The sequence below is a fragment of the Simochromis diagramma genome, unplaced genomic scaffold, assembly GCF_900408965.1.
Source record: "Simochromis diagramma unplaced genomic scaffold, fSimDia1.1 OVJJ01000304.1, whole genome shotgun sequence".
NCBI classification, from domain to species: Eukaryota; Metazoa; Chordata; class Actinopteri; order Cichliformes; family Cichlidae; genus Simochromis; species Simochromis diagramma.
The window spans coordinates 2,062,054-2,075,857 of record NW_024387030.1 but is presented as its reverse complement, the minus strand read 5'-3'; the positions used below and the strand labels follow the sequence as shown (position 1 = coordinate 2,075,857).

Below are 13,804 nucleotides of genomic sequence, written 5' to 3'. Positions count from 1 at the left end.
TTTTTTCTTTCTAGAAGCTATGCTTACCTCATAGGACAAATACTGCAATTTATGTGTATTAATTCGACTCCCAGTCCTCCTTTGTTGAATAGTGTGCCTTCCTAATAGAAACATCTCCCCTGTTTCACTTTTTCCATTTGTTTCATTTTGTGCTTGACCTAGGGGTAGAAGGGTGGGCATGGGGACTTTCACTATTTGTCAGTCTGCAATTAATTCAAAATGTTCCTCTGGGGAAAGAGCCAGACATACCTAACTGCTATAATCATCTCCATGTTAGGCCCTGTGAGAGAATGTGGGGCATCATTAGCCACAGATTGATTGTAGCTTTGCTAGCAGTGGTATTAGATATCCTCTGCACAAGGAGTTTATTTGTATTTTGCTTCAAAACAAACAACAGAGACTAATTTATTTGGATCACTGAGTTTAGCATATAAGATATTTTTTATGAAAAAAATGGGCTTGTTAGCATCGCTGCAACTAAGTGTTGCAGCTAGTGGGAGGAAGCAGAGGGATCTTTATCATAATAAAAGTTTTAAGAGCATTTCTATATGATATTAGCTACAGTGAGAAAACCACGGTAAAAAGTAAGGAAAATCTTTCATGTGAAATATTCAAAACTATGTTTTTATGTTGGATCAAGTTTTTATATCTTTTAAGATGTGTAATTAAGAAAGAATGACGTTTTTTTTAACCCAGTAAATAAATAATGTGGATTTGAGATGCAAGATGATTTTGTAATGTACTTATTATAATTACTTGCCCAAAAGTTTGTCATATAAAAATTCACTGTAGATTTTCAAGAACTTTGAGTCTTTAAGATGTTTTCTTTCCTACAGCATTAGCCTTTTGGCTTTTTTACACTGATGCCTGGATTACATTGTGTTACAGACACAGTCAGCTCGAGGCCCAACAGATGAGCAGTCATTCCTTTTATACTTCTTTGATGTCCGCTTGAAGTCTACCAGCTGGGGTGAATGTGTAGTTTGTCCATTGTAATGGCATAATTTAAATTCCCCATGGTCTAGTCTGCAGGGTTACAAATTTCAGGCAAACACTGGCATCCACACGGACCCTCTTATTCACCATCTGATGGAGATTTTCACTCAGGTCAAGCAGAGCTGAGTGGACCCTAGCAGACTCGTGGGTGCAGAAAGTATAATTCAGGCTTGAGGCAAATCACTATAAATAAAATATGACTTCACAACTTGCATATTTATTAATTTCTTATCCTCAGGCTTTGTGTGTTTCAGGATCTTGATTCTCGTGTTAGGCATGCTGTCAAGCATAGGAATACGTACAAAAACCGTGATAATGCAGAGATACACATGTACACTGTCATGACCCTGAATATGTTACACGTTGCTCCATCTCACACTTGAACGGTTCAGAAGGTCTGATCTGAAATTTCAGCAGTATTGTGCAAGAGGCCAACTAAATATTGAATGAATAAGAGACACAAGTAAGATGTTTTAGTTGGATAAAGGGAGCAAGAGCATGAGGCGTAGGCAATGACTTGTCAATTACCCATTTAAGTCTGATACAGAGCAGAACCTATGACTTGCCTCAGGTGGTGTGAGGGATGTTATGTGATGAATACAAGAGCGTATCCACCACTGGAACTATATATATAGCTTTAAAGTCAAATTTGAGTGGGAGATTTCTGAAAGTGCACAGAATACTGACTCATCCCTACAAGGTTCTCTTGTTTTACAATATATCCTTGTATACTACTAAACCCTTCCTATTAGCAGCTACAGAATTGGGTAATTCTTTAGTAATTATGTCATTACCATATTCTAAAACGCTAGTTTGTTGTGATTCTTCTCTCTATTTGTTGCTTTTTTTTTATAACTTTTTATTCAGGGCCTTTTATATAAACTAAACATGGTTAAACATGAAAATAAAAAAGTAATGAATGAAAGGACTGTAAAAACTGTGGTGCAGTCATGATTACAGACTCTTTTTGGTTTGCTGTAGCTCTCTCCTCTTAAACTAATTGCTTTGCTGCAGTCTTAACTTTATGGCTAACACCAGACCTGACAGATTAAGTCACACATACAGGTATAGTTGAGCCTTTGCTACACTGTTTGGCATAAAATAATTGTGTGACAGCTTTTCAATGATCAGCATTTTCACGGTAGTTTGTTTGGACGAGCTGCCCACAGCGAGCTTTCAACACATGCTGAAAAATGATATCAATGGGGAAACTGCCTCAGCCAGCTAAAATTCAAACTGAAGCATTCAGTGAAAGAATCTGAGTAATTACAACTCTCACGTGACGGGATTGAAATGCCAGTGACCAACAACGATTTCACCAGCTAATTTCTTTACCTAGGAGGAGCGGCGTCAAGTGTGTGTCACTGTGCGACAACCTCCAGATGGTTTAAGCAGCCTACATCATTATGGTGGTTGAAAAGAAAATAAAACCCTGTCAAAGCCCGACTCTCCATCTGCAGGATCCGCGTCTTAATCATGCTTCTGGCACATTTTTGTTGCACAATATCCCTGACAATTCAGTGCAACCTGTTCTGCTCAGATGATTCAGCTTCACCTCCATTGGCACATTAGCTGCTGAATATGAATTAAGCTCATATCAGACATTCCAGACTGCCTGTGCACATTGTATAGCCATCATGATCAAGCTTCTTACTTGGCTTAAGACTCTGGCAGCTCACGTCTTAATTTATCTTAAAACTTATTAACATTTTTATTAATTCTTTTTTTTTTTTATCTAAAGACCACTAGCATTGTCCAAATTGCTTCTCTGCCTTTTTTAGACTTGAAAACATTATGGAATTTTAGCATGTGAGATATTATTATGCCAGACAAAACAACAGCGATAGATGGACATTGTCTAATTTGATAAAGGTTAATTGGGTCAGAAAATAGCTTTAAAATAATGAACAGTCACATTTCTAACTGCTGGTCTCAAGTTGGCATCAATTAATTTGTTGCTGTTTGAGGGTGTTCAACCCCCTTCCTCACCTACAGTACCCGTCATCTTCCCCACACCCCACCTCCTGTTGTTAGCACTCATTTCTGTGCAAGGGCAGGAAATCTTTATCTTTATTGCAGGGTTTGTGGGTATTCTTTGATTAATTATCACGTGCGTGACAACATGTGTTTGTCTTTGGATGTCAGCGATATGCCTGCACTGAGCACATGACAAAGGTAAACTAGAGGAATGAAGAAGGTACACAGCTTTAACATGTCTGCCTTTTGCTACTTTGATGACTTGTTTATGACCTGGCTGTCATGTGTGATGAATGAAAATGTAGGGAAGAAACAGTAAAACAAAGGGTTACTCATATGCTCACAGAGAACTTACACACACCCACTCACACCCTGCAAATGTTAATGATGTCAAAGATGTTGATGTATCAGCAAGTGCATGCTGCAAACAGTGCTGAAATGAAAGCTTAGGGAGATTTGTTTTTGCTCAAATGCAATTAGGCTTTCTTTTCCTGAACTATTGGTTCGTTTATTAGACAACTTATTTGAGAAACACGATGCAAAACTGCTACATAGGGTGAACTGTAAAGCAATAACAGCAACAACAGGAAATAAATTCAACATGATCAGTAACTGATATTTTCAGAGATTCAGTGTGAATTAAACTTTGCAAGGATGTCAATATTACATGTTCATTGGAAATACATATCCTTAAAATCTAAGACAGAGAAAGCGTAGGGGAAAACAAATCCCTCTTGGTACTCTTGATAGTGATCCTTTTCTTTTTTGTACATTAAAAGGTGCTGTTAACAACTAATTCAATTTACTTTTAAAAGCCAAAATGTAGCAAACATAGGGCTGAAGTTGTAGCCCACAGCCAACACACTCACTGACTAAGAATTGAAGTGAACACAGCTTTCAAGAACGTCTCATTTTCAACAAAAGTTAAGTCTGCCATATCAAAGTTTGCTTCTTTACCCACCCACAAAGAATAGATCTGTTTAGTTGTGTCTTACATAGCCCCGTCTAATTGTGTAATGACTTCATATTAGCTGTGTGAGGCTGAAGGCAAAGTGTGGATTTTTTTATTTTCATTTTATAGTTAAACATCCTGGAAATTTTGTCTTTCAGTTAGATTTCATCTCAGACTTTAGATATATTTGAATAAATTCTGTCTGTAATGAGAGGAAAGGAGACTGATAGAAACCAAGAAGAGATGAGTAGTTTGTGTAAGATTGAAACATAACTATACAACTGGTAATATTTTTTCTTCCATAACAGATTTATGAACATATGACAAGTTGGTTTTGTTTTGGGGTGTTTTTTCTGTAGCTTTCTTAACTTTTAGTTTCCTTCTCAGCAAATATGAATTTCCTTTTTTTTTCAAACCATCATTAGGAGCAGTGAAATAAACACCAGCATAATACAAAAAAAATGCTGGCTGGGAAATGCTTGTATATCTATAAAATATATACAGCTTGTTAGATTAGATTTAATTGGTCAGTCTTGAGTCACCTGCTTGCAAAGATTAAAGTACTTACCTGGCTAATACTATAGAAATATAGCCATGATGAAAAGAAAGTACACCCTCTCTCAAATCTAAGCTTTTATGTATCTTTTTAAAGACAAGTCTTTCAGTGTTTTTCCCAAGTGTTCTAATATTACCTTTAATGTTTAACATGTCAACTTAGGTCTGGAGTATCTGAGATGTCGCTCTTGGGTTATTTTGCAGTCTGACCATGTGGCGAATTTCCTGGGAAGTCCAGTTCTGGGAAAATTGGCAGATGTCTTTGCGTAATCTTTGTGAATAATCTTGTGAATAGTTGTCTCTCTCTCTCTCTCTCTCTCTCTCTCTCTCTGTTGACCCTGTGATGGACTGGCGACCTGTCTAGGGTATACCCTGCCTCTTGTGCTGGGATAGCCTCCAGCACGCCTTGCCCCATGACACTGAATTGGATTAGTGGAAGAAGATGGATCAATAATTTATGTTTAACTTGAATAAGTAGAGTTTGTTTTTCGTTTTTTTCTGGATAATTGAAAAGAGAGAAAGTGCCCCAATGCCCACCATTAACCAGCCAGACTGCTTAATGCTGCACTGGCATTTCCTGGACACCAGAAATAACTGCTCTCACTTTGTTACTCTGTCCTCATTAAAAAGAAAGGTGCCAAGCATGGAGCTTAACCACAGCGCATAGAGGAGCTAATTAAATTTACAGTCCTTTCATCACTTTATTAGTGTTTTATGGTTTACAACAAATATCATTAAGTTTAGGATATTATCTGTATCTGTCATTTCTCTACTGACTGTACCGACACTCAGTTCATCATTGGTTTTGTATTTTTGTATTCAGTATATAACACACAGTGTGCAGATTTAGATGGGGAACAGAAAGGACCTTAGAACAGTTTAATAGCTGGATCCCATTTCTTCCTTTAGTATCCTACAGTAAAGTATTTTCTATTATCTCTATAGACAAAAGGTTGTGTGTGTGAATCTGCTGAAGGAAAGTCTGGACAGGATTTAGACACTTGATACCCTCAAGAGTAAAGCTTGCCCAGGCTTAAAAACTGTCTCTAGAATCCAAAAATCAGCTGGCAGTGGTGAAATTTTCAATTTAACATCAGAGCACCCTTCTGAAAAAGAAAAAAAAAAAACTCTTGGTACAACAGAACTTTGTTGTACCAGGACTCCCTCCAAGCTTTGCCTCAGTCTGCTTGTGCAGCTATCCAGGAGGTTCAAGTCTGATAAAGGACTGCATGTAATTCATAGAGCCATGTCTGAGAAGCTTGTCAGGACAGGTAGCTGAAAAGACGAGCTCACAGCTGGTTGATGTAATCCTCGGTAGCTGGCTTTCGTGTTCTGGAAAGGTGGAGCAATTCAGTTAATCTTTTCTTTGCTACCAGTCACTGGCAATTCTGTGCAACACGTATGTTTGACTGAGCACACAGATTACTTTGGTTAGCATCCAGAGAAGGTTTCAGCCATTGTCTCCTCCCTCCATTTTTCACTCTGATAATTTCCATCTTTTGTCGAGATTATTCCAGAATTGCAAAATTCACTTTCTAAATCCTGTGAGCAGTTGTCGTCTTATGCTTGTACATACTCTCACATATATATTCTAATAATCAAATCAAAAGATTTATATTACGTGAAAGGAAGAAGACTGCTTAGCCTGTCATTTTACACCTGCGTAAGGCACCTTTGTATGTGCTGGCGGCTCCGTACGGTAGTGAGAGAGAGCTGTTGTCACTACTTTGAGCGTCAGCACCCACAAATGATGCAACATGACATCAGTGGATTGTATGTAGCACAGTCAGGCTTACTGAGCTGTCAGCCTGTGACATGTTTTATCAAAGCATACCAGAAGAAAGAGAAAGATGTAATGCTGGAGAGTCCAGCTCCGTCTGCACTGCGCTCTCTTCCCGTTGTTAAGGAGACAGCAATGTATTGGAAGATTTGTGAACAAAGCTGACAACTGAGGCAAAAAAGGACAAATCTCAGTGAAAGGACTCAGCTAGAAGTTTTATTGTTTTTTCTTCTAACACGACAAATGGGTCGAAGAAAGAATGAAAATTTTGTATAACATAGATTTTCCTGACGTTTACAGCCTGGCTTACCTGCATTAGGAATAAAACTGATGCGGACAAGGCTTTGTTGGTGCCAAGGGAAGGCAAAACCATCAGAGTGACCGTCATCTCCCTCAGGGCTAACTCAACCTATATAGTACAGTCGGATTTTTGTCTAACAGATGGCAACACAGCTGTGTAAGCATGTTCATGTGATGGTTACCCTTGTACAACAAATTTCCACTTACAAAATACACCTTGTTTTTGACAAACTTTTCGTCCTTGTGTGTTTGTGTTCCCCTAATTCAAGCGTGTCCTCATTACTAGGGTGTGGGATGCTGTCTTTATATCAAAGCCACTGGCATCTGAGAGAGAGGCACAATGTCTTCTTTGCGTTGTTGGGCTGATGCACTCCTTACACCAATGGTTAGAATGGTCTCGTTCACAGTGGGTCACAAAAAGATGCTTGGTCATTGTCATAGTTATGGGGTTTTAATTCTGTTACATACGGTCGTATTATACAATTATTGTTCTCCATGTCTTATCTTCACAATCTTTTACCATCAACTTGCTTGATCATCTTTGTGTTTTGTACTAAACAGTTAAGGGTTTCCACCATTATGTCATTTTCTCCTTTCAAACTAGTGTTCTTTGTGTTTTCCCAGTTTCTACATTTTTGTTGTGTATTTTTGTTCTATTGTGCATCTTACTGTTTTTTTTTTGTCTGTTTTTTGGACCTTACATTTTCATTTTCAGTCACCTGTTAATGATATTTAGCTTGTTGGATTTAAAAGTATGGTGTTTGGATTTAGTCTTCTGATTCAAGTGTCTTCTGTTTACATCTTTAAAACCATTGAAGTAAGGCATCACATCAACTTGTTGTGAATGGCTGTATTTCAACCCAAGTCATAATCTTTTTCCCAAACATGACATAGCCTTTAGAAAGAGATAAAATATATTAATCAGCCCAGTTTTGTTTCTTTTGGACAATTTGTTCTTTATGTTAAGCTAACCAATGCTAATACTATAGTAATGCTGTAGTTAAACGAATCTCCATACAACTAAGTATGTACCTTGCTTTCAGCTAGATTTCTTACTCAGTTTATAATGTATAAAAAGTTTGGGGTCACCTGAATAATACTTTATCTTCAATCTAGTTCAAACTGACTGAAAGCCATCAGCTGTCCAATCAGTGCATTTTAGCAGTCAATAAGATTTCTTTCTGGTTTGTTTCTGACAGAAAATAATTTCCAATAATACATGTTCTCTTTCAGCAAATGGACAAAACAAGAAAAAAAAAACATTAATTACTGTAATCTCGCATTTCTCCACATTACTGTGTGGAACCTTTACCGATAAAATGCAAGAACAAGAAGTTTGAAAACTGCATTTGCTCATAGATTTATAAATTCATTTATGAAACTAAATTCAAGGAGCTCAAGCAGAAGCTCCTAATGGTGCAATAACATTCTATATTACGTGCCTCAGGAAAAAATAATCGCTTTTATTGCTCGTGAATTCTGTTTAAAAGTAACATATGGGTGGCATTTTTACATAAAGTGGATAAAGAGTCTCATACAAAGACAGCAACCAATACGAAAGATTTGAAAAGGTGAATATTTCCCAGCGCTAAAAGTGTCATGGTCTCCGTGCCTGCCCGGCCGGCCCCACAAGGGTACATTTGCTGTTTCGGTTCTCTCCCTCTCTGCCTGGGCGGAGCTCACTGTGGGCTCCCGCCCTTGGCCCACACACCTGACAACAATCACCTGTCATCACCGGGAGCACTATTTGAGGCTGGAACACAGATCCTCTCGTCGCTGGATGATTGTACTACTGACGTTAGTGTTCTCACAGCTCCTGTGAACTTGTGCTTAGTTTGTGATTTGACCTTCTCTTCTGCTTCAGACCTTCCCCCCCCCCGGACCTGCGACCTCTCTGCCGTGTGAACGTGTGTGAGTGTGGGCAAGAAGACGTGAGCAAGAGTGAGAGAGCTACCTTGTGATTCCCTGGAGTTTTGGATTCCCTTCACTGTATATATATTGTGCACTGGAGCCGTAAATAAACTGTTTTTTGGAGACATCTAACCGCTCTGCGCTTGAGTCCCTACAACCAGATCGTGACAAAAAGATCTCTGAACTTTTGATGCAATCATAGACATATAGTATATTACAAAAATACTACAATGAAGTATATGTCTATAAAATATCTAACAAATAGATGAACACTTTGTGTCTATTTGTTCGACTTCTATTGTTGTGTCGTAAGTTGAATTAATTTCACAGAAGCTTATCTGTAAGATCAATAAAGAACATCTGTAGTCACTCATCTGTCTGCTTCTCAGGTGTTGGCACCTAATCTAAGTTTTACATAACTTCCACTTTCCCACACTGTCAAGCTGATTGACATCACTGGTCTAGTCCAATCGGCTTTCTGCCGGCCAATCAGCCTTCACTCCGCGTACTTTAAATCTCACTGTGCGTCTGTCTTGCAGTTTCCTTCCTCCAACCAACCCTCTCCCCGATCACCACCTCTAATTATTCAGGCTCTATTCAAGACTCCATCTTTATCTCCACCACCAGCGTTTAGACTCCAGGGGGTCCTGCCCTAATGCCATCGAGGTCTAACCGCCAAATACCTCAAATTGAATTCTGTACATAAATAAACCATGCTCAATTCCTTCTAATGATCTCTTCTTATTGAACTATATGTCAGCGTCATTAATGTACTGTGGAACTGTATAGAACATATCCTTGTTGGTATTTCTGTTTTTTTGTCCCTTACAGTAAATTTTAGATGGTGGTGCAGGCTTGGTAAAGGTCATGAGTAAATAGATATGGGCCTCAAACATGGTCCACGGTTTATACTGTACGCCTTTGTGAGTGAACCTCTTCTCTTCCTGAAAAGTCACCTCTGAATCTCTTCTGCCTACATTTCTCTGCCCAGTAACCGTAATACACGTTGAATATACGTAGATAATACTAGGAATCTTTCTGAGATTATATCTAATACATATGAATTTCTGCAGAATTTCTATATTTTTTGATAATATTTACCCACCAAAATTGTACCCTTCAAATGAAAAACTGCCTATGAAAAACGATACATAAAATATAAAGGCAGATTCTTTGAGGTTATAGGACTTTTCAGCTGCTGTTTCTAGATGGTGTCCATTAAAATGAGTCCATGAGACAACCTGTCTGTCATCACTGACAGCTCTCACCATGAGGCCTTTTGGGGATCAGCTTCAGAGCGCTGAGAGGATCAGAACAGTAGGCATCCAGCCTGCAGTACTTGGCTAAAAGAAAAACCTTTTGCACAGAGTTTCACAGTTTTAAAGAGTGCTGATTTTAAATTGTTACATTAGGATTCAGACAGTGAAACCTCAGAAAAGTCTGTAGCATAAATATTAGTACCACATTGTAGCTTTTTTCTACGACACTAAAAATTAAGAAAAGGACTTTAGCTGTGTGAACTGAAAAATGAGAAATCTCTCTTTCTCTCTCTCTCTTTCTCATATATCTATAACATGTTGCTTCTTTATTTCTAAGAATTTTGTGTTGTATTTCTTCTTGGTATTAAAAGGTTTATAGTACCATTTGGCCTCATCAAAACTGTGGATCATAATTTTGGTAGTTCTGCTGTTTTTTTGCTTTGTTTTTTTAATCAACTTCTTTGGTGAAAGTGATTATTGCAAAAAAACCTCACTTTGCATGAGCTTTCTAAGCATTTCACTGTGACACACAACCCAAATGAGGAAGCATTTGTGATATTATTACAGATTGATTTTGTAAATTAGAAAAAATAGTCATATATTTCTTCTTCTAAGTTATTGAAAAGCACAGCCTACACATGAAGAGATGTTGCAAGGTAGTCACACATAAGTCACAATGCTGCAACTAGCACCTCACACATACATAATAATGAATATCTGAATTGACGTAGTTAATGTAAAACAAATTACAACCATGCTTCCATGGTTCTAGAGAGAACCATGCAGACTACAAGGCAGAGTTTCCCATTAATCAAAATTGCTCATGTAAAAAAAAAAAGGATGATTGAAATTGATTTTTAGGTTTTGAGTGTATTAGGAATTAATGATACAAATATCTGGGGGAATTAAAAGCTAGCTGTATGAAGTCAAGTGTGGCCATCCATTTGGAGCAGTCAGCCAGGTGTGAGGACTGTTAACGTACAGAGGCGGGCTGACTTTTTCCATGTCTAACACATGTGGTTTTTGTTATTATTCTTTCCAAATCTCTGACTACAATGGTGCAGACACAATGAAAAATGGAAACAAATGAGAAAAACTGTGTAAAATCATATATAGCGCACAGCATAAAAAAATGTAGTAAATGAGGAGTAGTTCATGTAACTTTTGCATTTTGTCTTAACAAAATTGTGTAACATCCCAAGAGATAACACAACATGCATTGTTTGTTGTGGAAACTAGTTCAGGTACCCTACACTTGAACTAGTTTCCACTGCATGTATGTCGGTATCTGTAATGACAGCTTATAAGCATGTGCGTCATTAAAAATAGCTTCTTAGCACAGTTTAATCCTGAGCTTCATTCAGACAATCCTCGTGTGATTTCTCACACCTTCTTTGCATTGCAAAGTACATGCATATGAAGGTTATAATAGAGAATATTAATGTAAAACAGTCTCAAGCATAAATATCAGACCTGCTCATTAAACAAGTGCTTTTGGACCATATGGTCCAAAGACTATACTGGCATTCTGTCAGAACTGGATTTCTGGCTCCCAACCCTGTACACAATCCATGATCACACAGGCTCATTAAGTTACATGCAACTGAAAATGTATAACGTTAGTTTTGATCATAAAGCTTATCTTTTGTTTTGCTTTTCTTTTTTTCAGGTCCTCGTTGCATAAGCTAACATGGACAAAGTGGTCATCAGTCTCCTGTTCCTGGGAACCGCAGTTACGATGGTCCATGCATGTCCCAAATACTGTGTCTGCCAGAACTTGTCAGAGTCCTTGGGGACTTTATGCCCCTCCAAAGGTCTGCTCTTTGTTCCACCAGACATTGACCGGCGAACTGTGGAGCTCCGGCTGGGTGGCAACTTCATCCTAAAGATCTCCACCCTGGACTTTGCCAATATGACAGGTCTGGTGGATCTCACTTTGTCCCGGAACACCATCAGCGACATCCAGCCTTTCTCATTTATTGACCTGGAGACATTAAGATCGTTACACCTGGATAGTAACCGGTTGACTGAACTGGGACCAGATGACCTCCGAGGACTGGTTAACCTGCAACACCTGATCCTCAACAACAATCAACTGAGCCGTATCTCTAAAGTAGCCTTTGATGACTTGTTACTGACATTGGAGGATCTTGATCTGTCATATAACAACTTGCGCACTGTGCCTTGGGAGGCCATCCGAAAGATGGTTAACCTCCATCAAATGAGTCTGGACCATAACCTCATCTCCTTCATTGCTGAGGGGACCTTTACAGATCTCGACAAACTGGCACGCTTGGACCTCACCTCTAATCGTCTTCAGAAGCTCCCTCCAGATCCTATCTTTGCACGCTCCCAGAGCAATGTGGTGATGAGCACACCATATGCACCTCTGCTCTCACTAAGCTTTGGCGGAAACCCTTTGCACTGCAATTGTGAAGTGCTTTGGCTTCGGAGACTGGAACGGGAGGACGATATGGAAACCTGTGCTTCTCCTGCCAGTCTAAAGGGACGCTACTTTTGGTCTGTTCGTGAGGAGGAATTTGTGTGTGAGCCCCCTCTGATCACACAACATACACACAAATTGCTCGTGCTCGAGGGACAGACAGCTAGCTTGCGCTGCAAAGCTGTTGGCGATCCAATGCCAACAGTGCATTGGGTTGCTCCTGATGACCGTTTGATTAGCAACTCCTCCAGAGCAACTGTATATGAAAATGGGACTCTGGATATAACAGTCACCACATCTAAGGACTACGGTACATTCACCTGCATTGCTGCTAATGCTGCAGGAGAATCTACAGCGTCCATTGAACTATCAATCATTCAACTCCCCCATCTGAGTAATGGTACAAACCGTACCACCCAGAACAAGTCAGGCCTGTCAGACATAACAAGCTCTACTAAGATCAGTAAAGGGGAGCCTAAAACTCTTCCAGAGAAGGTGGTGTCTGTATCAGAAGTGACCGCTGTTTCTGCTCTGGTCAAGTGGAGTGTTAGCAAAGCAACTCCAAAGGTCAAAATGTATCAGCTTCAGTACAATTGTTCTGAAGATGAAGTGCTCATTTACAGGTAAGAGTGATTACTGAAACTTGATTACATCTAAGTATGGGCTAATAACTCTCTCTTCAAAGTGGCACACTGAGTCTTGAGTGTAATCTTTAGCTTTAGAATACATACAGTTGGGTTTCTTCTCTCAGCTGTTAATTGTGTGGTGGGTGAGTACCTAAGACAGTCAGTTCCTTTGAAGTGTTACTTGAAGATCAACATTCATTTTTCTTAATCCTTCTTGAGATTTTTTTCTTTAAATTGAGAATTGACGGGTTGCTGTGTTCACATTTTTAAGTAAAAAGTGCAATCCAAAGTGAAATCCTTGCCCTGAACCATTAATTAGAAATCCAAGAAGAAAAAGGATTATAGACCCTCATTTCAATGTATCCTTCTTAAGCTGCTCAAGTCCATAAAGTGTGAGCTTGGAGACTGTTACTGAAGATCTTTGGGCTCTGTGAAATCAATTTCCTATGTCAAATGAGACAGTGAAAGTGGCAACATTCAGCAAAGATAACTGTTTGGAAATACAAAAATACAGCCATGCTGTTTAATATTAAATTGATGCATTTAGGTACATTAACCTCCTAAGACCCCAACTCTTTCATGGCATACATTTTTAATTTGTCTTTGCTATTTGGGCTTTTTTTTTTTTTTTTTTGCCACATAATGTGTTTTATTTCCTCAAACTAATGTTAACTTATCTAAAGAAACTCACTGAAGGATCCTTGAATGACTAGTATGCTGAAGTTTATACATTACCACATTATGGTCTGTTTTAGGCAGGAAATTGAGCATTTTCATATCATGCTTACTAGTACTGATAACTGAGGCTTACTTTCTCTATCAAACACCATATCTGATCACCAATACCTGATCTAATGAAATAATAAGAAAATCCAAACGGCTGGGTATTAGCTAGGATTCTAAGAATAGAACTGTGCACAGCAATTGTGAAAGATATCACTCTGCCCAAATGCTTTTAATGCAACTTGCCATCACTGTAAATTCAATAATAAGCTGTTTATCTGA

At 38.7% G+C, this 13,804-nt stretch overlaps 1 protein-coding gene across 6 annotated transcripts in view; it reads left to right on the top strand.

Moving 5' to 3' along the window:
* LOC120739480 (leucine-rich repeat and fibronectin type-III domain-containing protein 2) overlaps positions 1-13,804 on the top strand; it is a 134,169-nt gene that overhangs the window by 113,183 nt on the left and 7,182 nt on the right. For all 6 annotated transcript variants that reach the window (XM_040041244.1, XM_040041240.1, XM_040041241.1 and 3 more), the window contains one exon: positions 11,400-12,796. In XM_040041244.1, coding sequence (XP_039897178.1) covers positions 11,421-12,796 — 1,376 coding nt within the window. In that variant the 5' untranslated portion in view covers positions 11,400-11,420. The remainder of the gene's footprint in view (positions 1-11,399; positions 12,797-13,804) is intronic.